This window comes from Chenopodium quinoa, unplaced genomic scaffold (assembly GCF_001683475.1).
Source record: "Chenopodium quinoa cultivar QQ74 unplaced genomic scaffold, ASM168347v1, whole genome shotgun sequence".
In the NCBI taxonomy this organism is placed as follows: domain Eukaryota; kingdom Viridiplantae; phylum Streptophyta; class Magnoliopsida; order Caryophyllales; family Amaranthaceae; genus Chenopodium; species Chenopodium quinoa.
Window position 1 is genome coordinate 384,512 of NW_018743122.1, and position 26,789 is coordinate 411,300.

At 37.0% G+C, this 26,789-nt stretch overlaps 1 protein-coding gene across 1 annotated transcript in view; it reads left to right on the forward strand.

Annotated features, from left to right (window-relative positions):
* Window positions 1-19,863, forward strand: part of LOC110731966 (uncharacterized protein slr1919-like) — a 33,072-nt gene extending 13,209 nt beyond the window's left edge. Inside the window, exons 9-16 of the mRNA XM_021911872.1 lie at window positions 4,447-4,553; window positions 4,642-4,804; window positions 6,710-6,775; window positions 7,324-7,417; window positions 9,915-10,027; window positions 16,016-16,086; window positions 17,160-17,307; window positions 19,110-19,863. Of these exons, the coding sequence (XP_021767564.1) occupies window positions 4,447-4,553; window positions 4,642-4,804; window positions 6,710-6,775; window positions 7,324-7,417; window positions 9,915-10,027; window positions 16,016-16,086; window positions 17,160-17,307; window positions 19,110-19,490 (1,143 nt within the window). The 3' untranslated portion in view covers window positions 19,491-19,863. The remainder of the gene's footprint in view (window positions 1-4,446; window positions 4,554-4,641; window positions 4,805-6,709; window positions 6,776-7,323; window positions 7,418-9,914; window positions 10,028-16,015; window positions 16,087-17,159; window positions 17,308-19,109) is intronic.
* Window positions 19,864-26,789: the final 6,926 nt, after the last annotated feature.

Sequence of the window (26,789 nt, forward strand, 5' to 3'; positions counted from 1 at the left end):
CAACATCTTCGATGTATGACCACCCCCAATTCAGCATCAAATTCAATTGATAAAGAGGGAAGAGAAGGAAAATGGTGGAGATTGGGGTTTGGGTTCTTGGTTGGTGGAGTTGGGGTTTCGCCGTTTCGGGGCATGGGTGAAGATAGGTTGGTGGTTTTGGGGTATGGATGAGGCCGTGGGGGTGGGATTGGTGGTTTTGGCTAGGTGAGGTTGGTGGTTTTAAGTCTGGGTAGGAGTGGGGTGTGGGGTAATTGGTTGTGGTGGTGGATGGCTGAGTTGCAGGCTGATTACAAGGGGTGGCATGTGGCAAGCTGATTGTCAGGGAGAGGAAAAGGTAGTGGGATGGTTGATGGGGAAATGGGGTAGGTTGATGGTGAGGTGAGGTGGTGGCGGGGAGTTTCAGGGAGGTGAAGGATCCATTGTTAATGGCTAAAAGCTTGAAATGGAGTTGAGGAGGGAAGAAGGAAGAAGGGGAAAAAATTAAGGGGGAAAAAATTAAAAGAAAAAAAAAGTTACTTGAAGTTCAGGTAACTGGTCATATAGGCTTGGTATAAGATAATAAGTAGTAAACTTAGGATTATTCAGGGTTAATCGAAAGGTTGGATTATTTTAGGAGAACGGGGCAAAGGTTGGATTATTAGTGTTAAATTTTCCTTTATATTTTGCTAATTTGCTGGATTAGTTGTGTTTACATTGAGGGGAGAATAAACCGGTGTCTATCAGTGGGTAACTTGAAAGAAGGATATATTTGGAAAATCATGTATGAGATGCTAGCTTGTAAATTCCCATAAAATATGTTTGTAACATTACATGGTGGCCTTAAGGAAACAAAAATTCTGTTTGGAAGACCACCATTTTTTTTTTTTTTTTTTTTGCAATGATATTTCATAATTGTACCTACTTACCCTACTAGTTAAGTTAACTGTCTCCTCCTCTCTTTAACCCAACACCAAACACCAAACACCATCCATCCACCCCTTTTTGTCTGCTGACCCAACATACGCATAGCAGCCACCCAAAACCATCATGCTGCCTTCTTAAACCCATCCCTAGTAGCCATCTGAACCCACCATCAATTTCTGCACTAGCCAGCACCCGCAACCCCTTCCCCCTCATCCGCTTTCCCTCTTGCCTTCTTCCTCTCTCCTCCTACACCAGCCTTCTCAAGTGGGGTGGGTAGTTTTAGGTGTTAAGGGTTTGGTTCCGAGTGGATTCGGTAGGGGTGGGGTGGATGGTTTTGGGTTAGGGTGGGTGGTTTGGTTTCAGGTGCCCAGGTGGGGTGGTTTCGAGTGGGGGTTTGAGGTTTGACCAGATTGGGGTAGGTGGTAGTGGGCCTAGTGGCTGTGCCGGTGGTGATGGTGGCTTGAGAAATATTTTGGTTTGGGAGGGAATAATTAATAGGGGTTAGGTCAGTCTTTTTATTAGATTCGGTTTGGGTTTATCCCATTGAAGCTTAGATAAGTTGGTGAATGAATTAGAACACACTAATCAATTTTGCCCTTCTCTAACGCTACTCAGGTTACCAGGTAGAATTTCCCTTTATATTTTCATCTGATTAGATAATGTGGTTATACAACATATGGTTATTTTTCTTTTTCTATTTGTATCATAGTCTTCTCTTGTGCACCTAGAGAAAACAATATGTCCTTCATGTTTCCGTTTCTTAATTATTTTGGTAAGTCTTGAAGGAGGTCACAGTTTTTGTAACACCCCGTTCTTTTGGAACCGGAAGCATTAACGGAATTACGCCTGAACGGGAGGCTACTTAACTTCGAAGTCAAGCATAACCTAGGTCTAAAGGTCATATTTAACTCATTCACACATCCAAATTAAGTTGTTTAAGCTAAGCACAAACTAAGTGAACAAAAGAAAATAACAAACGAACTTAAAACATAAACTAATCAATTACATTCAAAAGCCAAGGGCAGAACAACCCTTATCGGCTAAACAAAAATCAAACCAAACCAAATTCAAAGTACTTAAACAATCGACTAATAACAAAAGGATACAAGCCCAAAAGTTAGGTTCTAAACTATCAATACCCAACCCATCGTCATAGAGATCAAATAGACAAATGAAACCTATAAATTATAACAATGTTCCACAATCAGTGGGGAGCAACTAGCAGTACTCTCTCAATGAAGGTGAATATGGTGGGTTACTTAGGTGGAATATGTACAGTAGTAAAGCCTTGTGGCTACCGTGAAGAGTGAGGAGAAAATAGGCTAAATTAGCTCCCATGCAAGCCCTAAGTTAAGCTACACAAATGGGCTTGATTGAATAATTAGTTGAGGCTTAAGAATGGGATAAGGAAGCTAATAAACAAGCATATCTTAATTTATTTGGTCATGAAAGTGTTGAGGCGATATGCAAAACACGTTTAAAACGATAAAATGTATATGTTATATTATTGATATCTCAATAATAATTACAATAGTAATAATGAAAACAATAATTTAAATTACGATACAAAAAAATATATAAAGTTCATATTTTATAGAAAAGCAATATAAAAGGCGATATGCGAAACCAATAATAATTATTCATTTACAATGACCTAATTAATAAAAGGACATTATAATGAGTTTTATAAATATAAATTAAAGAATAGTTTGTAAACAATATCAATTCGATAATTGAGTTGACGAAATCATCCAATACCACTTTATACATCGATATTAATACGATTGAACGTAAAACGTCTTTAACCCATAGAATCATTTTATACCTATCAAATTGGCACTTCAGTCGAGGAATCACCCATGATGACCCGTATCAATTGCGATAAGTTAAATATTGAAATTACATATAATTTAGAAACACTTGCTGAATTGACGCTTAAGCTTAAGGAATTACCCTTTAAAGCTAATATCAATTCAGACATGTCAAATATAGTTGAAATGATTAAAACTCAAGTATAAAACCTTTTTAAATAATAATTTTCAATTGCTTTATCAAATATATTATAATTAAGGTTTCAAAAGTTTATAATGACCCTTAAATCAAAATAACGATTTTAATAATTAAATAAAGATTTCACTTTCGAAATTGGGATTTAAATAAGAAATTAGGTTTAATAGATTTAAATGCACATAAAATAGTGGTTCGAAAATACGGGGTGTTACAGTCTTTCTGTACACTGGTCTGAGTTTGCAGCTTTGGGACCTAATTTTATGTATTTTTCCCCTCATTTGGAATATTTCTTTCAAGTTATCTATATTTGAAGTAATGATCTAATTCTTGCTTTGGTGGGTAATCTGTTGTCTGTTTTCGTGTTTAGTTTAGGTTGCAGATTCTTTTTGATGCTAAGTTTCTATAATAATCATTATATTGGAAACTTCAAACCTTCAAGCCCTAATTATGTGTACCGTATTTGCAAATCTAATGCCTCTTATACTAACTGTCAATGGTACCAAAAATGTTACCCCATCCCCAGGTGAAACAAGATTTAGAATGTATGGATGAGTATGTGTTAATCAGAAAACTTTTAATTAGTTAGACACTGTGTTAGATGTACTTTTCTATGTACATTGCATATGCTAGAATGTACTGCATACCCTGTAACACTGGTTTATGGAGTTGCTTTGAATTATCTGCACAACTAAACTACTTGTGCATATCGCTGCTGTGTATAAATTCTGAAGAGTTTCGGCAGTGTCAATTTTTTGATTCTAGGTTTGTTGGGATGGAGTGGGTTTGTCCTACTACTCTTATGAACATCTTCAAGATTCTTATGTTAAGTTTGCTACACATACAGGGTCAAAACCTATTCGATGATAGCTTGTGAATCCTATGATTTCAGAGGAGTGATTGTATTTTCTAAAATCACTTTTCTTGCTGAGCTCTGTATAGAATAGAAATATATAATTCTTTTGATTAGCTTATATTTGACAAGCGTTTGGGCCTTTTCTTGGAATGTTTGTGTCTGCTAGTTTTTGGATCTTTTGTTATGTTTGTTAGAAAGAGCTTGTGATAATTGATACTCATATTTGTATTTTTCCGGTTTTGATTATTAGTTCTTTACCTTATCATGAAACTTTGTGAATCAATGTCGTCACAAATGCTATAGTTACAGATTCTGGATTTGCTCCGCCACAGGAGCAATCACAGTATGATCCCATCATCTCGTGTGTGAGATACGGGATTCGAAATTTGTATGCCAAATTTGCTGGAGATTCCCACAGGAGCAATCACAGAAGACCCTCTCGTGTATGGGATACCGGATGCCAAATATACGCAGACATACCTGTGAAATAGCAAAGAAACTGATTTCCCTAATTTTCTAAACTCAAAGTCTGTATGCAAATTCGTTTGTTAAAAATTACTGTTACACTTTTATTCAAGTCCATCTAATCCAAATTTTATGAGTAATCTTTGGAATTAGACATCTTTGAAAGTTGTCTATGTCCGTGGTGTATTAATAAGTTCTATAATCAATTCATCCAGGTGAACAAAGGTGTAGAAGCATCACTTGTTCAACTTCTTGAGACAGGATTTATGCATGCTGATCCACATCCTGGGAATTTGCGTTACACAAGTACTGGACAGATAGGGTACTCTTGTATATTCCAAGACAAGAAATGAACTTTATGTTTTTTACATCAATTAGTATGATACATATTTCTGCTGTCTCATTGCTAGGTTTCTTGATTTTGGACTCATGTGTCAAATGGAACGGAAACATCAGCTGGCAATGCTTGCTTCCATAATTCATATTGTGAATGGGGACTGGGCCTCTCTTGTTCAGGCTCTATCTGAAATGGATGTCATCGTCCCTGGCACCAATACTCGTCTTGTGACAATGGTATTTCACTTGTACCTGTCCCTCCATCATCTTTAGCCTAACCCCCTCCCTAAAGAAAAAGGGTACACAGACACACATTGTTACAACTCACCTTTTATTTTTATTTTTTTTTCCTATTTTTTATTTTTAATATGAATTATGATGCCTTTTTTTTAGGGTATTGATGAATGATTCAATTTAAGAAATACACCAGCTGCTTTTTCTTTACCACATAATTTGACATTGGCCCCTTCTGTTCTCACTAACCTTCAGACCAGTTCTAATCTGTCTAAATTCACAGGTGGGTATTATTGGGGGGGGGGGGGATGGATTTTGGAGAAAACAAGGTTTTTTCTAAAATATATATTTAATTTTTTTATAACTTAATGGGTTTTTGAACTGATTTTTATTGATTACTAAAGTTTTTTGTTGGGGGTTTAGGTGAAATTCATTATCTTCGAATTCTTCCAAATAGGATATACAAAACCGTCCTGTCATCGTGTAGTTTCTCAAAGAAACAGAAAAGAAAGTTTGAAAAAACCAGGTCAAGAAAATTAAGATAGAAGAGAAATTCAGTGAAGCTAGGTGTTTTCCATGAGCATGAGGCAAAAGAGAGTCTAAATCCTACTCTTCACTAGACACCCATTTTTAGAGTACCTATTATTTTTCTTCTGTCAAAGTACTTATAAAATTGCTGAATATCTGAGGTTCTTTTTGGCTCTAAAAGCTTGTTTAATGACTTCAAATGTTCCAAAACATTTACTGGATTGGTCATTCTAATCCAAACAACACGCCTGTCTGCTGTCCTATGTGTTTAATTTTTATTGCAAGAATAGGTGACTAGCTTCAAAAATAGAACTCCCTCCGTTCCCTAATATTTTTTACGTTTGGAATTATGCGCGGTTATTAAGAAATTATGTAAAGTTGAGATATGTTGGAATATTTCAATGATTGAAAGTACAATTTTATTGAAAAATACAATGTTGAACATGTGGGGTGAAGAAATTAGAGGAGAGAGAAAGTAATAATAAGTGTTGAAAAACTATTACAATAGTACAAAAAGTACCATAGCACATGGAAAAGTAAGAACTTTTGAGTATAAAAATTGTAAAACAAGGGTAATTTTGTCTAAAATTTATGACCAAAAAAGGAAAGATACTAAATGTAAAGAATAAAAAGAAACACCCTAAATGGAAACGTAAAAAACATTTAGGAACGGAGGGAGTACCATGTTTCAATTTACTAACTTTGTATTTCCTCCATTTCTCATTACATGCATCATTTTCAAAGTTTTAACTTTTACTACATTTTATTACTAATATGTGAAACTAAATGTCATTATTTTAAATTTTGGATTACTATAAATAATTAAATGTATAATTTCAAATTATCAGCTTTAAATATCTTTGCAAATATATAATAAATATAATGGTGTGCTATGGCAATCTTGAAGTATAAAGTGACATGCATTGAGAAGTAAAGTGGGTATAAGATATCGGAAACTAATTTTTGATCAAAGAAAAAAGCTACCTTAACCAGATTGGTCAAAGTTGGTGAACAGTTCTTAACATGTTAGCAGAAAAACCCGTTATTGCCCTTGAGTTGGTGAGGAGCACTTAAGCTGTTGTTTCTTACATACTTTCATCAGATTATGTTTGAGGTTGTAAACTTGTAATATATTTAGATGCATAGTGAATCACTTCATACTTTAGACGACTAGGTCATCACCTGAGAGAATATATTCTAATGGCTAGAAATTGGGATATTTGTTCACTGAATGAAAGACTGAAAATTACATTTTTTCACTGAATATATTCTAATGGCTAGAAATTAGGATATTTGTTCACATCGGCTTTCATCTAATTCTTAAAATGAAGAATAATTTATTTATTTTGTTTTAAACATAACTTTATTTTGAATGTGCAGGAATTGGAAAATACTCTAGGAGAGGTAGAATTCATTGATGGAATTCCTGATGTCAAGTTTAGTAAGGTAAGGTATTTTAATATAAGTATATAATTTGTTATGCACTATTACTCTTTAGATTAATTAAGCTTTGGTTGTTCTTGAGTATGTTTCTGTCAGAAGTCAATTTTGTCAAAGGCAATATTGAATTGCTTTTCACACCATTCTTTGAATTATCTTTTTTTGTTGAGCTAATGATACTCCTGGGGTTCAGGAAAAATGTGAACATGAAGGTGAAAAACATAAGCTGCATAAACCCACTGTTAAGGGTGGAATTGTGGTGTGAACAAGAAATGCGTAAAATTTTTATTTTTGGAGAAACAATTTCAAGGGCTTAGTCTTACGGTATTAGTGTTTCATGTAGGAAATCCATGTGAGTTACATATCCAAATCGACCAAATGATCCCAAGAAAATTTGACCCGCAAAGAAAATTAAAGTCAGTTTGAAATGTGGTGTGTTTTTTTACTTTATTATATCAAACAAACAGTATATTTGATCAAGTTTGGTCTAAAATATTAGTTACATTTTTTCCCATGGTTTTTCCTTTATATTTTGTTATTCTTTTTTGGTGAAGGTCCTTGGAAATATTTGGTCTGTGGCCTTCAAGTACAACTTTCGCATGCCAACATACTATACACTTTTGCTGCGCTCTCTGGCTTCACTAGAAGGTAATACTGTCATCATATCATTTTCACATTATGAAGTGCATAAATAAAAATAATAGCTACTTTATATCACCATCATATCATGGTTATTCCTTTTACAGACTATTGGTATTAATATTACAAATATTCTTGACAGCAGCCATGACATACGTTAAGCTTATTTCTAAAGCTGAGTGTTTTTTTTTTTTTTTTTTTTTTTTTTTTTTTTTTTTTTATAAATTTTTTTTTTAAAATTATTTATTTTTAATTGAAACTTAATCATCAAAGAACTTCTGAAATAGAGAGTTAAAAATTATTATTATTAAATTATAAATATATTAACTATAATGAAAGTATGTTATAGGAAAAAATTATTAAGGGCTTCGGTGTGGTAATTCAAAATCCTTTACAAATGAAAGCTGATAGTAATTTGAACTTGCTTTTTCATTTTAAGGGTTTGAACTCTATTGAGAGTTCTAGATATAAATCAACATCATGCCTCATCATCTTTGTTGTGCTTGTTAGCCATATCTCAAACTTATTTTCTAAAGTTTTTGAAAGCCCACGAGCATTGGGCCAAGAGTCAGTCTAGCTCTCGCTCGTGTCCAATTTCCTCCCATTTGGGTAATCTAAAAGTCAAAATAGATCCAATCCCAACCGTTTCTAGATATTAGACTCTGGATAATGATTTTATACCTATCGGTCACCTTCTAGGTTCTTTGAATTGGCAGAAGGAATAGTAGTTTGGAACAAGTCAGGAAAAAAAAGACTTTTTTTATAGAAAGGCAAGAAGGAAGAGTCAAGAAATTTCATAGATAGCCTTAGCTTCAAAATCCATAACCTATGTATTGTGACCATTGACATGCTCTACTAGGCCTGGATTCAACCTTCTGATTTGGAAGAACTTATTTAGAAATAAGAGAAGAAAAGGTGACCAATAGGAGTGTAAGCTTCTGATACAGACTAATCTAATTAGGGGATAATACATGAGCATGTTGTTTCCATTTGGTTAATGCTCACTTCATTTGATAATAGATAACATTATCTGTCAGGTTCGTAGTTCAACAAGGTCATTTACAAATTTAATTTGGAATTGATTCTATCCCAATTTAGTCTTCCAGACTTTCTTTCTTTTACCAGTTTATTATGTGTTTGGCTACATGATCCTTCCGTCCCTGAGCGTTCTAGTTTTGACGGTGATTATAAATTTAAATTATATAGGTGTCCCATTGCATTCTTGCTTTCCATAAGCACAAAACTTATGAAAACAATTGTCAAAATAATACAACCTTTTGGGCCTCTGCCAAAAACTAGTCAACCATTGGATTATCTTAGAATAATGTAACATTTAGGGGGCATTTGTCAAAATGAGGTTGGTAAGTTGTTTAATAAATAGGTTATGTGTGACACTTGTCACTACTTAACAGGTCTCAATATTTTGACCTTTTTTTTGGGTAATATTTAACTATCAAAACATTGATTCATTATTTTTATATTTTTTAAAAACTCTATTTCTCTTCTCCATCATCCTTTGCTCTCTCCTCCCTTGCCATAGCCTGCAGCCAACTGGCTACCCCTCCTCTAAACATCATCCCCAACTCTGATCACCTCTCTGTTCGATCCAATTCTCACTCTCTCTTAGCCTTTTTTATCCCTTTGTTTCTCCTACTTGCGAATCCACTTTGGCATTACCCAGAACTACCCAACATTGCAGCTATCTTTCTAAGCCTTGTTGCCATATATGGCAAAGAGCACTAGTTGTTGTTGTTGTTGTTTTATTTATTTATTTTTTATGTTTTATTTTTTATTTATTTTTGTTATGCAAACCACAAAATCAAAACAGAATAACTACTTATGGACATAATTGAAAGAGGGTTATTATTTTTAAATCATTTATTTCTTTATTAGAAAATAAATAATCAAACTTTCAGGGATGATAGTAAAAAACATGAACCCCAGCTTAGAAAAGGATGGAACTTTTCAATAGATGAGAGAGAAGATAGAAGTTGGTGAATCAGCTTGTTTACTGGTTGTGGTGGCAGAGTGAGGGTGTGCAACTGCAAAGAAAGTGAGGTGGCTTGGTGGTTGAGGTGTTGGACTTGAGATCGTGATGGAGTTGTGGTGCTAGGGTCTATTTTTCATGGTGGGAGGGTTTCCATTTCAGGATTAGAGGGTGGTTTTATTTGGTTTGTTGTTGTTTTGAATGACTATGTTTTAATTTAAGGTTAGTGGGGCAGTTATAGAAACTTTGCTATGAATTCAAAAGATATAATAGTGCATGCAGAAAACAAATATCATTTTTATATACATGCTTTTTTTATCTAATGTACAATACTGACTGCAAATTGGATCAGTCTGTCCAGTCGTAGCATAAGCAATTTGATGTTTTTAACAAGATGAAAGGGATGGTGCAAAATAAAAGTAGTAACGTATTGGGTGTTAGTTTTAGTCTTACATGCTGTTAACTGTAGTATATATCTTATTTAATTTCAATATTAAGATTGTATCTGATGTATCGTAGGTTTAGCTATTGCTGCAAATGATAAATTCAAGACTTTTGAAGCAGCTTACCCGTATGTTGTGCACAAATTGCTAACCGATAATTCTGATGCTTCGAGGAGAATTCTGCATTCAGTAAGTGTATATTTATCTAATATGCTATTGATGGGATTCATCCTACAGTAACTACATCTTGAACTTTCACTTTGCAAGGTGATATTGGCACTTCGATAAGACATATCTTTTGTGGATTTAGCTGCTAGGATTTAGTACAGAACAGAGTAATCTAAGCTAAGAAAACAGAGTAACAATAGCAGCCAAGGGATAGTTGTATTGCAAATCAGAGTAACTTACAATACAAGCCTTCTTTCAAGAGGAAGGTTCTCTCCACAACAAACTTCTTATCAAATTTTTTCATGCATTTCCCTTGACCCCAATCCCCTATTAATACCCAAAACTGAATAGAAGCTGCTAGCAAAAGGAATCAAATAACAAACTCCATAACTGATTTATTTCTAGATTACTATTTTACCCTCTCCCCTCCAAAACTAAATTCCCTTCTCAACCATTGCTAACATTCTTGGGCCTCCTTGCATAAGTAAAGCGGATACTAGACCTGGTCCGATTCCTTGCAATACCTCCCACCCAAATTTTCACCTTGTCCTCAAGGTGGAAAGCAGGAAACCTGAGGTTGACTTCATCAAAGTGCTCCCATGTAGCTTCAAGCTCCTGCAATCCCTTCCAATGAATCAACACCTCCACAGCCGATTGTGAATTACGCATCCCAAGGACAGCTTCAGGTTCCACTTCCAGCACCAAATCAGGTGTCAACTGAACAGGTAGGTTGGTTGGACGATGACCAGCACCAATAGCCTTCTTTAGCTGAGAGATATGAAATATAGGATGGATTTGGGCTCCTGGAGGTAACTGCAACTTATAGGCCACCTTGCCAATTTTCTGAACAATCAAATAAGGCCCATAGAAACGAGGAGAGAGCTTGTTGTTAGACCTTCTGACCAGAGACTTCTGCCGACAAGGCTGCAGCTTCAGGTAGACCAAGTCCCCCACCTTAAAATCTCCTGCACACCTTCCCTTGTTTTCATAGTATTGCATGTATACCTGAGCTTGCACCAGATGATATTTAAGGTCATCCAAAATGCGTCCCTCTCCTGCAGCTGCTCGTCTACTGAAAACACGACTTTGCTACCAGAGGTGAACCTGAGCAAATGTGGAGGGTCCCTGCCATACAAAGTCTTGATCGGGGTGTAATTTGTGGCAGTATGAAAAGAGGTGTTGTACCAATATTCTGCCCAAGGTAACCAACGAGCTCAAGAGTGAGGTTTCCCATTCACAAAACACCTTAAATAAGATTCCACCCCTTTATTAACCACCTCCGTCTGACCGTCTGTCTTAGGGTGATAAGATGTACTTCTCATAAGCTGGGTGCCCTGTAACCTGAACAATTCAGTCCAAAAAATAATCAAAAACACCTTGTCACGATCGGACACAATAGCTCCTGGTATACCATGTAACCTGACCACCTCAGTCATGAAGCGTTGTGCCACACTTTGAGCTATATAAGGGTGTTTGAGGGGAATAAAATGCCCATACTTGGTCAATCTATCCACTACTACGAGTATGGTATCCCAACCCAAGGATGTTGGCAACCCTTCAACGAAGTCCATTGATATGTCTTCCCAATGTCCGGAATTGACAAAGGTTGAAGAAGATCCAATGGTGATACTGTCGAGGCTTTGTTCTGCTGACACACTTAGTCACATCAGCCCTCATACCAAACCAGAACCATTCCCCGGCTAAACTTTGGTACGTCTTCAGATCACCAGCATGTCCTCCCACCAAGGAGTCATGATACTCCTTTAATAGCTTGTTGGTCAACTCACTGTGCTTAGGAATGACAACCCTTCCTTTATACTTCAAGACCCCATCCTCCAGAGTGAACCACTTGGGTGGAGAGTAACCATTTTGTATTTGCGAAATTAATCGCTGCAACACCGCATCCTTTTGTATGAAGGACTCTGCACATAATCCCATCGTAGGCCACATGAAGTCACAATAGAAGAACACTCCACCTCAGGTCTATGTTGTCTAGATAAGGTGTCATAATTTGCTAACCCACTTCTGGTAGGCCTGACCCACCTCTCTTTGCTCCAAGAGAAACTTAAAGACTCTTTTGGTCAGTGTGCACAATGAAGTGCATGCCTAGTAAATAATGCCTCCATTTCTCCACCGCAAACACAATAGCCATTAGTTCTTTCTCATTAATGGGTTTGTCACGATTACGCAGCCTAAGTATCTTGCTGAAGTAAGCTATTGGATGTTCAGATTGCAAGACTGCACCTACTCCATACCCACAGTGTCTGTTTCTACCACAAAAGGCAAAGAGAAATTAGGAGTAGCTAGGATTGGTGCACTCACCATGGCAGCCTTGAGTGTAGTGAAAGCTGTTGTAGCATCCTCAGTCCAACCGAAATTGTCCTTTTGTAGCTCATCCAGTCAAGGGTTGGGCAATCACCGCATAGCCTTGGATAAACTTGCGGTAATATCTTGTAAGGCTTAAGAACCCGTGCAACTCCTTCAAGTTGGTGGGAGGAGGTCAATCCACCATTGCTTGAATTTTGGAAAGATCAACTTCCACCTCAGCTGCTGAAATTACGTGGCCTAAATAAGCCACCCTCGACTTTCCTATTTCACACTTTTTGAAATTGGCATACAATTGGTGAGTTGCCAGAGTGTGTAACACCTGTTTCAAGTGTCCTCGTACAGGGACTATACACTAAAATATCGTCGAAGAAGACCAGGACAAATTTACGCAAGAATGGCTTAAACACTTCATTCATAAGATACTGAAATGTGGCAAGGGCATTGGTGAGCCCATATACGAGGAACTCGTAATGGCCCTTGTGGGTCCTAAATGCAGTTTTATGCACATCTTCAGGTGTCGCTGATGGTAGCCTGATTTTAAATCAAGTTTCTTAAAAACTGCCGCACCACCCAATTCATCTAGTAACTCGTCGATGATGGGAATAGGGAATTTGTCTCTTTGTCAGGGCCCTGTAATCGACACAAAATTGCTGTGAAACATCTTTCTTCTTCACCAATATCACGGGACTCGAGTAAGCACTAGTGGAGGATTGAATTATCCCTGCACTAAGCACGTCAGCTACTAACTTCTCTTTCTGACTGAGGATATCTATACGGCCTGGTGGGATTAGTGCCCTTGCGTAGCACAATTGCATGCTCAATGTGTCTCTTTGGGTAGACCATCAGGCATGTGAAACACTTGCTCAAACTATGGCTTGAAATTCTGTTGGGATTTTCGATAATACCTCAGATTTCTCCAACTAATTAAATTCAAGTAGAAATCCATGCCCCTCCTTTTGTAAATGTCGGATCATGGCTTTTAGGGAAATTCCCGTACGACCCAAAATGAGGATCACCTTTCAATGTGACTGTTTCCCCACTCAATTGGAACTTCAGAGTTTGTGTTTTATAATTGGTGGTGATAGTGCCTATCTTCTCCGGCCATTGAATTCCAAGTATCATGTCTGAACTTCCCACAGGGAGAATAAGAAAATCCTCCATTATTGTCACTCCTTGAAGGTCCAGCAAAGCCCCTTTATAAATGCCCTCCCCTTGAACCGCTTCTCCTGTGCCTAGAGTTACTCCGAAGCTCTTTGATTCTGTTGGTGGTAACCCCAATAAAATTATGCATTGCGCCGGGGTCAACCATGATTTCCGGCTGTGTTTCCACCATAGAGAACTTGCCGGAATCATCTCACTCCTCTTTGTCCTCCGTGAGCAAAATGCTCGACCCCGGCCGATGACAACGGTGGTTGAGTGTCCATTTTTTGCCACAGTAAAAACATAACCCCTGTTCCCGCTTCTGCTGAAGTTCTTTTTCCGACAAACACCTTATTTCAACGGTAGGTTTGTGGGTGTTGTACGTGTTTCGGTTTGTGTTTGGCTGGTAGGTGTTGGTGGAGGTGAGATTCAGGTTCGTGTTTAGGTTAGTTGTGGTTTGGTTTGTGTTTGGGTTGGGTGGCAAGGTTGGGTAAGGGGTACGCCAATTGGGCAGGCTCCCAATTGTTTAAGGCCGTGGGCTTAACTTTTTCTTTTCTTCAATCCTCAAGATCCATTGCGTGGTCCATCGTAACCGGGTCGAGGATCCAGACTTCAACCTCGATATCCTCCTTCAACCCATTAATAAATTGCCCCTTAGCAATCTCCTCAGGAACACCATCAATTAGAGCTAAAAGCTCGATGAAATGGTGACGGTCATGGGGCTGGTGCGCGAGCCACGTGGAGCGTGCCGGTGTCGGTGGATCTAAAACGACGGAGTAACAACTTTTTCTACGCCTTCCACAACCGCAAGGGATGTCGACGGTGCTCCCATTTATACCAGAGCAATGCGTCGCCGTCCGGCGCAACTATGGCGGCCTCGAGCTGATCCTCCTCGGTAAGCCGATATAAATGGATGAAACGCTCCGCGCGAAGGATCCAACCATTTGGGTTAGAACTATCAAAGAGAGGCAAATCGAGTTTGCGCAACTTCCAGTTCGATTATCCTCCTTGAAAACCCTCGTTACCAAAATGCACATGAGGTTGCGACGCAAACGGATTGTTCCACTGGAGATGTGGTCCATTTACCATGGCTGAACGTAGCTCCGATCGAAGCTTATCGTTCTGATCTCACGAGAAACCCGATTTGGCATACCAGCTACCTCCTGCTCCAACAACTCCAAACGCTGACCATGATTCAGGCGGGCCATCTTCTTCTCCGGCTAAGATCGGGATTGCTTTGATACCAATTTGCTAGGATTAAGTACAGAACAGAGTAATCTAAGCTAAGAAAACAGAGTAACAATGGCAGCCAAGGGATAGTTGTATTGCAAATCAGAGTAACTTACATTACAAGCCTTCTTTCGAGAGGAAGGTTCTCTCCACAACAAACTTATCAAAATTTTGCATTCATTTTCCTTGACCCCAATCCCCTATTAATACCCAAAACTAAAGCAAATAACCGACTCTAGAAGCTTCTAGCAAAAGGAATCAAATAACAAACTCCATAACTGATTTATTTCTAGATTACTATTACCCTCTCCCCTCCAAAACTGATTTTCTAACCAAAATCCCTTCTCAACCATTGCTAACATTCTTGGGCCTCCTTGAATAAGTAAAGCTGATACTAGGCTTGGTCTGATTCCTTGCATTAGCTTGGAGATAATCTTTATCACAAACACTCCCTTAATTCATACTTACATAGTAGCTAGCTTAGTTTGCACTTAAAGTTTGATGAAAACCGAGAACTTGTTACTTAAAACTTGTGTGTTTTTACTCCTAAAATGGGGTTTGTTTTCCTTGGATACTTTTGTCCTTCATCAGTCGAAAATTCGGTTTTATTTTGTTTGTCTTCTTGAATGAAAGGGCTTTGTGATCAATATGCCCTACTTATGTCAAAGTGTACTTTCCAACTGCGCCTTGTCTTGAATCACATTTTAGACTTTAGAGCCTAATCTTGATCAAATATTCTTCCGTATACCAACGCCACAAAGCCAGGGAGGGAGAGACAATGTGACTGAATCAGTTTTTAGGTAGTAAAAGGAAATCCATGAGATGTTGACCCTTTCAGTACATGTTACAACTTACAAGTAACTTTGAATTTAGGATTGTTGCATAATATAAATGCACGGTTAAAGCCAGATGTGCAAAAGGGCAAAAGGAATCAATAAGAGAAAAACTTAAACTGGTCTTGGCATAGTTTATTTTTCTTTTGGCAAAAGCTATATATAAAGTTGTACAATGTGTAAATGTCCATCTTAAAATTAATGCATGTCGTTTGCATGTTTGTTCCACATTCATTTTGCAATATTAACCTTCTGACCGTGCCATTAATATGACATATGCAGCTTCAAAAGTTGACCTATAAGTTACCATGATTAGCTTATTTGCTGTTTCACTACGGCATATAGCCCTCATCTAGTTTATAGCCCTTATCTAGCTTATGTTTTCAGACAAAATATAGGTCATCTAATATTAGCCTTGTGCTGGCCTACTCTTGCATTAAGATGATGCATTAATTTTTAATGTGTTCATTTTCTGCAGGTAATTTTAAATAAAAGGCGTGAATTCCAATGGACGAGACTTGTTCTTTTCTTGAGAGTAGGTGCAACCAGGTACAACATTTTGCTTTTCAATGACAATGTATTTGACTAAAACTGTGTTTTCTATGTTTGTGATGATGAGATGAAAGTAACGCAAGTTATTTTGTATAACCTCAAACGTTACCAGTACTAGAAAAAGTATACTTGAAAAATCAAGATTTTGATGAGTAGTGAAGTTTTTAACTGTGATATGCTGTATATCTACACTTCCAAGTAATCCAAACATCTCCTTTGGAATGAGATGAAGAAGTGTTATTCAATCTTGTGGCGTCTTAAGTTAGTTACCAGCGTTGCTTAAATCTAGTAGAAACTTTCGTATTAAATTAACATACCTAGTACATTCTTACACATTGTTTTCTTTAAAGAATTCCTTCTCATGCATCTACTTCGGCTTTGAAATATGAATTACCAGAAAGGTTTCTGCGTTTTGTATTGTGTGAAAGCACTTTATGGTGTGGCTATATAGTAAATTAATATGTTTAAGCAATCTAGGGTTTACCTATCAGTTGATCATTTAGCATGCCACACGTTAAATTAGTGCAAACCAACCACTGTAAGAGTTATTCTGTTAACGAAAGAAAAAGGATATCTCTTTTGATTTTCCCAATTAAAGGCAGCAGTACTCTTTTGATTCTCTTAAATTTTCAATTAAAGGATATCCCAATTAAAGGATATCTCTTTTGATTCTCTTAAGTTGCTTCTCTTATATATACATTTATTGTCTCATGTTGCTTCTCATGTTTATACACTTGATAGCTTCACTTTATAATTTTTTTGGTGCACATGTTCTTGTTTTATTTCAGTCGATGATTCTCATTTCCTCACAGCCATGTTTTAAGTTTAGGTATCTGGCTCACACTTCTAAAGTAAAATTATTACTTAACAAATATGGAGCACTATGTATCAAAAAGTTAATTGTTACTTGTATATTATTTCATTTTTTTATACTATTGATATTTTTTAATTTTAATAATTGGGGTCTCTTTAATTACTGATAATTTATGCAATTCTTCTAAATTTTCTGAGAGATATACATCTGGCCTTGTTGGAAGTACTTAATGTTCTGTGGGGGCATCAACTGGCAGGAAACTCTTGCCCGTTCTGGAGTCTGCTAATGATGGGTTATCAGGATCCTCAAGTAGCAATGATAATATCTTTAACGTCGCAACTTTTGTCTTAAAGCTGCTACCGTCAAAAGATGGTACTGTGCTTAGAAGGCTGTTGATGACTGCAGTAAGTTACTCCAGCTTGATTGCATATAATAACTTTTATAGGTTTTCTTTTTACTTTCATCCTAATGCACGGTTGCATATAATTACGTTTTTATTACTACTTTTTACTTTCATTCTGATGCAAATGAGAAAAGTTAACTGTCAATGTAAGCTATGATTGAGTAGTGTAAGATTTTTTTGAAAGGAAAAACAGTTTCAAAATAACCTTACAAATTGGTTATACCGAATAGTACACAGGTGACACTTTTTCCCTTTTGAAAAATGATAAAGATCTCCCCCCCCTCCCCCAAACAAAAAAAAAATTGATGGGGCAGGAAGATGGAAGAGACCTGAAAGAACAATATATACTAGAGTCGTTGTCTAGGTCTAATTTTGGGATGCTATAGTGGAAATTTATTGTGAGAAGTAATCCTTTGTAGGTCATATGACTGCAATATTGTCATTCAAGGAGCATTATATTCGAAAAAGCGGGTGGTTTATTAATATAGCGATGAAAAGCTATGAGAGTTGTGCAATTGATTTTGTGTAATTGAAAATAGATGAGCAACGCCCGTTTTCAGGCTTTGAATTTGCCTTTTCACAAATAGTTTTTTGAAAATTTGTCAAAACCAGCTGTTATATTTATTTTATTCTATTCTATTTATTTATTTGTAAATAAGCCATCTTAATCATATTTTTTTATTTTTTTTTATTTTTGTCAATACCTTTAACTGGATTTCAAACTTTTACTCTCTATTTCTGACATTAACTCCCGCTAAAATTCTCAATTTATGTCTTGTCCTTGGCTGCACCACCACCTCCTTTTCCCTCTTCACCACCACTTTTTACCTGTCCCCCACCGACATCGCAACCTTCCTTCTCCCCAAACCCCCTCCCTCTTTCTTTCATTTAATCTTTATCCTCTCCAATTATAATTGTTTGGTGTGTTTTCTGGGGGATTGAGGTTTTAGGGGAAGTCTCCCCACCTCTCGCTTTCTCTCTCTCTCTTAGTTCTAGTTGTTTGGTGGGTTTTCTTGATAATTGAGGTTGATTTAAGGTATTTGATTCATTTTTAAGTAGTGTAAGTTGTTTTGGGGTGGGTGGAGTTGATTTCGAATTAAATAAGGTGGTTTTTGGTAAGGTTAGGGTTCATATTGGGGGTAGATGTATATATGGAGGTAGTTGAGTGATTTAAAGGGGGTCTTGGTGGGGTTTTTTACGGGAGGTGATTGATTTTAGAGGTCTTTGGTTGGATTTAGGATAGTTCAATGGGGAGGCATTGGTGGGTCAGTTGGTGGTCTAGTGGAAATGGGTGTTTTTAGTGGTCACGTGCATGTCACGTGGGTGGTCAACACTTGAATCAGGATAAGGTGCTAAAAAAATTAGTTAAAATATTACAAATAATATACTAATATACTCTCTCTGTTTTTTATTACTTACTCTAATTGCACTTTTCACAGTATTCATTTTGACTAATGTTTCTGATCAAAGATTTACATCGGCATATGTGCCCGGGAGAAATGGAGTAAGTAATTAAATACGGAGGAAGTATATAATAAGGGGAAAAACCCCAATTTTGAAGGTGGTTTTCTTACAAATTTTCTATAGTTCGTAGCTGTATGACCATTTCTTGAAAAGTAACTATCTCCTCATCCACTTGCTTTCTCCCCCCCCCCCCACACACACACACCCAAAAAAAAAAAACACAATAAAGAGGGAGAGTGGATGCTCAATAGTTTTGCTCAATATCTATATCAGTAGAGTAGAATTCAATTGCATTTTTTAAAAAAAAATCATTTTCTTATTATATATTCTTCTGAACAGGACGGTGCGTCATTGCTTAAGGCATTTCTTTCACCAGAAGCTGCTGCTGTCCGACAACAATTCTGTAGGGCAACTGCAGATGTGCTGTACCAGTGGATGGCGGGAAATATTGTAAAGGATCCTTATCTAACCACATCTTCTAACTCATTTGCAGCCAACTGCAAGTTACTCATAGCAGACCGTCGCCTCAAAGTCGTGTTTAACAAAATACTTAATGATGCAAAACGGGATTGGTTGTTAATGCTTCGCTTTTACGGGACATCTTTCGTCATGTTTGTTATTGCTTCAGCTATGGCTTGCCATCGGTTAATGATTTCTCTCTCAAAAAGTCATGCAAGTCGATTATCATTTTCTCCTATCCAAGCCGTTGTCAGCACTTAAAAAAAACATTTGCACATTGTAAGAACTATCGACAACTGGTTATTGGGGCCAATACAAATTTGTCAATGAAGTCGACAAGTTTGGCCTTCCGAAAAAGGGACTGTAGTGATTAATTTCACCTTAAGATCAAAGAATACTGTAAGTTCCTCAAAGCCAGGGTACAAGCATGCAGCTATCGTGCTTCATTTCATGTACACCGTACTAATCTACCTTTTGCTGAATGCTCTAGGGACTTGCATAACACCTCATTATCAAGAAAGATACTAACCTGTATCTCTATAAGTCTATTTGATTAAAATTTCTTACTGTCAAGTTTGGGAGATCAAAATTTTATATATAAATATATACTATGTATAACTGCTTTTTCTAGGTATCTGAGTTCCGGTGATCTGATTGATCTTACTTCCTTTGGGACTGATCTGGAGATTGAGCCTGACAAAATTTTCAATTTCTGCGAGTCATGTTAGCCTTTAACTAGTGCAGTAAGTGAATAACTTAGTGGAGCTACACTCTCTTCCGTGGTCTCGACCCGGGACCGAGCACATCCCCTGGTACTCCCACCCGCAGTTTCCTCCCGTGATGGGATATGCTGTGTGGGCCTCGATTACCTCTTAAAAAGATTGTTAGTCTTTAATTACAGAAATTTAACTTAATACTTTGGTGCACTTTCCCTATCTAAGACTTCTATTTAAAGGGTTTTGAAAAATAGCAGCTTTAGAGTCCTAATACCTTCAATTGAAAAAGATAACTTGCAGTCTATTCTTGGGATGAGCAGAGGCAATCTTCCTTTCAAGTATCTTGGTATTCCCTTGTCTTCTAAGAAGTTGACCATTGCTCAGTGTAGACCTTTGATTGAGAAAGTTACTACAAGAATTGATAATTGGTTTGCTAGACATCTTTCTTATGCAGGAAGATTGCAGCTCATTAGAAGTGTCCTTTTTGGTATTCAAGCTTATTGGGCTTTAAATCTTCATTCTTCCCAAAAAGGTGCTTTAGAGAAATTGAGTCTAGATTTAGGGTGTTTATTTGGACTGGTAAGAATACCTATTCTAAGAAAGCTCCTGTTTCTTGGAATCATATGACTCTCCCTAAAGTTTGTGGTGGTTGGAATATCACTCTACTGGGTGATTGGAACAAAGCTGCTATTTGTAAGATTCTGTGGGATTTGACTCATAAATTTGATGATTTATGGGTTAAATGGGTTCATACTCACTATTTCAACAACAAGAATTTTTGGTCTGCAGCTATTCCTAAAAAATGCACTTGGGTTCTAAAGAAGATTCTAGGGTGCAGGAATATTATTGACAGCATTGGTGGTTGGCCTGTAGTTATCCACAATGGCAAATTGAGTATTTCTAGAGTCTATTCTAAAATAAGACCTCTGATAAAGTGAGTTGGAAGAGACTTGCCTGTAACAACCAAGCTTCTCCTAAGAGTATTTTCATAGCTTGGTTGGCTCTGCAAAATAGAATGGTGACTAAGGACAGGCTTATTCAATGGCATAATAACTGTGATCCTTTGTGTTTCTTTTGCCAGAACTGTGATGAGAGTGTTGCTCACTTATTTTTCTCCTATTCTTACTCTAGAGAAATTTGGCAGAAAATCCTTGATTTGCTGAAAATTCAGAAGACTGTTTAGAGTTTTGATCTTGAACAACAGTGGGCTACAAGGTATTGCAGGAAAGCTAGCAGGAAGTGCAGGCTTAATTTGATGTTATTTGCTGAGACTGTTCATAATATCTGGCTTCAGAGAAACAATCTAATGTTTAATGGCAGCTGTCAACCTGCAGATTTGGTCTTCAGAGATATTGTTTATAGGGTTGGTGTTAGGTGTTTGTAGACACCTAAAAATGTCTCCCCAAAACCAAACCCGATGATGAACACTTTCACCGCCATTATTGGTCGGGTTGAGTATTTAATCTTGGAGTGCTTAAATCCATATTTCCATTTCATAAACCAACCCAAATTCTAGCTCATTTCCCCAAACCATAACTTATTTTTTTCTTTTCGTGCCTTTAAACCCAAAATAATTTATTTCGTGTCCCTTAAAATCATTCATTTCGTGTCTTTTTATAAAAAATGTTTAGTCCAGTTTAGTTTGGTCCATAATCTGGGTCCAATGATTTAATAGTTATATGGGGCTTTAAAAGATCTTTCTAACGATATATTATAAGCGCAAATCCGAGTTATAACGAATAAGTTATGGCCAAAATATTAAACTGAGCCCAAACCGAACCTAAGCCCACCTTACCTACGACCTAATGATCATGTGGAGGGTCCAAATGATTTAATCCAATTCCTAAACCAATTAGGATTAATTGGAAGTTTCTACAAGTTTCTAAAAGATTTTAATTATCCTTTTTGAAAAGGTAAGATTAAAGAGTTTGAAATTGAATAAAACTCCTTTTTTTTAAAGTCCTAATTTTATTCGAATTGAAAGACGTTCAAAGATAGACATATATTATTTTCGTGCCTCGTATTTTTTATCCAAATTTTATATGATTGGATAGCCCTTGAAATTATCTTTCCAATGATATATTATAATATCAATTCCGAGCTATAACGGAAAAGATATGAATAAAATGTCAAACTCTATCCAAAACTAACACCGTCTCACTATTTCGGCTATATCTTTTGTTATACAAAATATTTTTATCTGATTCTATTGGGTTAGAAAGTAGACTTCAAGAGCTTTCCAACGACATTTTATTCATCTTATTTCGATTTCTGGATCAATAGATATGATAAAAACAAAAACTGCAAAAATTGCTGTCTATCGCAAGAGTTTTATCCGATTCGAATTCTTATCTTTTCTTCATTCTTCGACCCCTCTTTTTTCCTTATAAATAGAGGTCATATCCCCTTTTTTAATCATCAACAAGCTTGATCATAAAATAATTATCTTCTCCCTCTTTAGCCAAAATACTAGCCATCCTATTATCTCAAAATACTTCCCTTAAGCACTCCAAGGAGTTCATACTTAACCCGAGGTTCCGTCCTTAAACCAAGGCGTGAAAGGTATAATTAACTGAGGGTTTGGACCAAATCAAATCTACTTTTTATTTAATTTAATTTAATTATTTCAATTTGATTTATATTTTAATTAAATTTACTAACAGTTTATTCATGATGTAGCAATTTAAAGGAACTCGCAGAATGTGAGTAATTAATTAATTTAATTACTCTTATTTTATTTTAATATTGCTAGTATCATGATTAGGTTAATTTATTATTCGATTTAACTAACATTATTATTGTTGAATTGCTTCCAATATTAATGTTTATTCTATTATTGTTATGATCACTATATTGCATGTTTAAAGGGAATATGAAATTGAAAATCACGCCTAATAAGATAATTTGGACAATTGGTTTAGGATCCTTTTTAATCTTGTTGTTTAATCAAGTGATCACGATATTTTAGAATTATGTGTTGCATTAATATTAAACCAATTTAGCTTAATAATAGATTGGAGCAAATTAAATATTTTATTTGCATGCCTTTGAGATCGCAGGAATCACTTTTCACTATAAGAATCGAGTAGAGGTCAATACGGGCGAATGTGACTCCATGACTCACTTCGTACCACCATCCCCGATCCTCCTTTCGTGGTTTCGAACCATATGGAGTTAGTAATCTCATGGGTTATGAATGGGGTGTAACCTTCACGGGTCAATCGTTATTGCCTATCGTTGTCCCTTATCGTGGTTCCCTTTTTATGATCCTTGAACGGAATACAAGTTCCTTAGAAACTTGTTGGCGGCTCCCTACTTTGCTTTGTCCCTAATCGTAATGTCAATTCCCACTTCCTATGATTTCCAAGCATATTCACACATGCTTTAACGTAGGCGCACTTCGAACGACGCCTACAATGTACTGAGTTTGATAGAAATTTTTTGTATCTGTGATGTTGTGGTCTTGAGTTTGGCTGCTGTTTTGCCTACTCTGAGTCCTTTTGGCTGTTGGAGTTTCAGGCTTGTCTGTCTCTACTTGTTGCTTTTGTGTGTCTTGTCTGGTCCTTGTTCCCAGAACCCTTCCTAGAAGGTGGCTGGGAGTTTGAGTCCAGTTCTGGTCCTTGTATCTGTCTGGCACCCTTCCTAGAAGGTGGCTTGGCAGTCTCTTGGATCTTTTGGTGTTTGTGTGGCCTCTTTGGGTCTTGTGGTGTTGGTTGTGAGTTATGACTTAGCTCATTGTAAGTTGTAACTTTTCCTCTTTGGTAATAAAATTCTTTATTTACCAAAAAAAAAATGTAGTGTATTATATACCCAAAACTCTCAAGGAAACAAGAACCATATAACCACGGTGAATCCGGGAAGCGGCGGAGCTCCGACCAGCAGCGACGAGCACCGGGACAGCAGCAGCGGCGAGCTAACGGAGAAAAATGAAAAAAAAGAAAAAGAGGGGAACATAGCAGCAGAAACGCCGTGTCACGGTACCAGGAAACGTGACACGGTGACATCAACCGTGCGCCAGTCCGGAGCTGACGTGGCGCGACAGTTTTTGAGATGAAAAATAAAAAATTTTAGGAGAAAGGAAGAAAAGGGAGATGAAAATGGTGAAAGTGTAGCATGAAATGGCAAATGGAAGTTCAAATTTAAAGACAAAAAGCATCCCGTTACATCCCGTTTCCCGTGCCACGGTTTTCGTTACCATGTAACGGTAATGTATTGACGTGGCACACGTGCACTGGACTGATCAAACATACAAGTTGACCAATTTGCAGCCAGAAAATTTCCCGTGTCACGGGATGTTACTCCGTGTGCCGGGGAGCATTGCCATGTCGCGGGATTGTTCCTTCGTGACATGGTGGTCTCCACGTGTCCTGCACATTCCTTGAAGTTGTCAGCGAATATTCCTTGCATTTTGACCAAAATTGCATGATTTTCCGTACAAATTGGACGGTTAGTTTTTCAGTAAAATCACGTGGAAAATTCTAACTGACATTTAAAGGGTATCAAAATTACTATTTTGCCCCTAGCAAGCGTCAAAGTTAATTTGCCGACGTTTTAAACACCTAATATGGTCGGATAGTCGATTTGAAGGTGTGAATCATTTGCGGCCCACGTTCAGGGATAATCGAACCATCATACACTTGCAAATTTCAGCGATTACAGTAGTTGTCGGCTTTCCTTAAGCATGGAAAGCGTTATCGGTGGATTTTTCTTCAAGTATAGAAAACCACCAAGTCGGCTTTGCTCAAGCATGGAAAGCGTTATCGGTGGATTTTTCTTCAAGTATAGAAAATCGCCAAGTCGGCTTTCCTCAAGCATGAAAAGCGTTATCGGTGGATTTTTCTTCAAGTATAGAAAACCACCAAGTCGGCTTTCCTCAAGCATGGAAAGCATTATCGGTGGATTTCTTCAAGCATAGAATGACACCAAATTCATACGTCGACTTTCCTCAGGCATGGAAAGTATCATCCGGTAGGTTTCTTCAGGCTTAGAAAGCTACCAAATTCCTCAGTCGGCTTTCCCCAGGCATGGAAAACGTTTCAACGAATGTCATCCGGTGGATTCCTTCAAGCATAGGAAGCTGCCAAACTCATTTGTCACCGATACACTGGTGCCAGATACGTATTCTATCCTTTTACTCTTTTATCTGTGGAATTAACATTTTTCTGCAGGTATCGGCGTATATAGAGTGATTTAGGATCGCAGAACGTCTTAAATCATTCTCCGTCCCTATCGGATACTTTGACTATCGTTTTCGAAACTAACGTTTCTACAAACTCAGTCAAAGTGGGGGCTTCTGTAGACACCTAAAAATGTCTCCCCAAAACCAAACCCAATGAAGAACAACCTTTCACCGCCACTATTGGTCGGGTTCAGTATTTAATCCCGAGAGTGCTTAAAAAATTGTATTTAATTAAATTCAATTTTTGAATAGTCCATGGATCAGTCTTGATGTTTAGTCAAAGCATAATTTTAATTTTAGCCCAAACCTTTTTTTATTTTATTTTATTATTTTATTATTTATTTTGGCCCAAACTTTTTATTTATTTTATTTAATTATTTTCTTATTTTAGCCCAAATAATAATAAATTAGAAATGGCCCGAAATTATCAATCGGCACTTAAAATGCTGAACGAAATTAGGGTTAAAAAATGAATTTAGACGGAAAAGTGGAATGAATACTCCCGCGTCACAGCAACAGTCCACCGTGTCACGTCTGATGGTGGGGTTCCCCGTGACACGGGGGTTTCCGTGTCCTTTCCGCGTAAACCCTTAACGTGTTTTCTCCCCCGTTCAATGAATGTTTCCCGCATCACACAATAGTACACCGTGTCACGGGAATGTTTCCCGTCTGACGGTGGGATTTCCCGTGTCGCAGTATATTTTTATAGGGTTTTTATCTTTTTAGGGTTCCGTGTGTTCCCTCAGCACATTTTTTCTATAAATACCCCCTCATTTCTGATGTACGGGGCATCAATTAATTCTCTATTTTTCTCTCTTCTATGCTCTAGCCTAAACACTAGCCTACCCTTCTTCTTTCAAAATTCTTTCTTCAAGCACTCCAAGGAGTCCATTTACTCGTGGTTCTGTCCTTAAGCCAAGGCGTGAAAGGTAGAACTGTTTGAGGGTTTGGCCCCAAATCAACTCTACTTTATTTAATTTAATTTAATTATTATTTATTTTATTATTATTTCCTTGAAGTTACTAACTCGTTTATTATTTTATAGTTGCAAGCAAACAGAATCAAAGTAAGAATTATGTTCCTTTTATTTCTATTATTTTTCTAACGATTTTATATTGTTGGAATTATTATTAAATTGCTTCCAATATTAATGTTTATTCTATTATATTATTTATGATCACTATATTTCATGTTTAAAGGGAATATGTAATTGAAAATCACGCCTAATAAGATAATTTGGACGACCGGTTTAGGTTCCTTTTTAATCTTGTTATTAATTCAAGTGATTACGATATTTTAGAATAATGTGTTTCATTAATATTAAACCGTTTTAGCTTAATAATAGGTTGGAGCAAATTGAATCTTTGTTTGTATGCCTTTGAGATCGCAGGAATCACTTTTCACAATAAGAATCGAGTAGAGGCCAATACGGGCGAATGTGACTCCATGACTCACTTCGGACCATCATCCTTGATCCTCCTTTCGTGGTTCCGAACCATATGGAGTTAGTAATCTCATGGATTATGAATGGGGTGTAACCTTCACGGGTCAATTGTTGTTGCCTTCGTTGTCCCTTTATCGTGGTTGCCTTTTATGATCCGTGAACGGTTTACAAGTTCCTTAAAAACTTGTTGGCGGATCCCTACTTTCCATGTCCCTAATCGT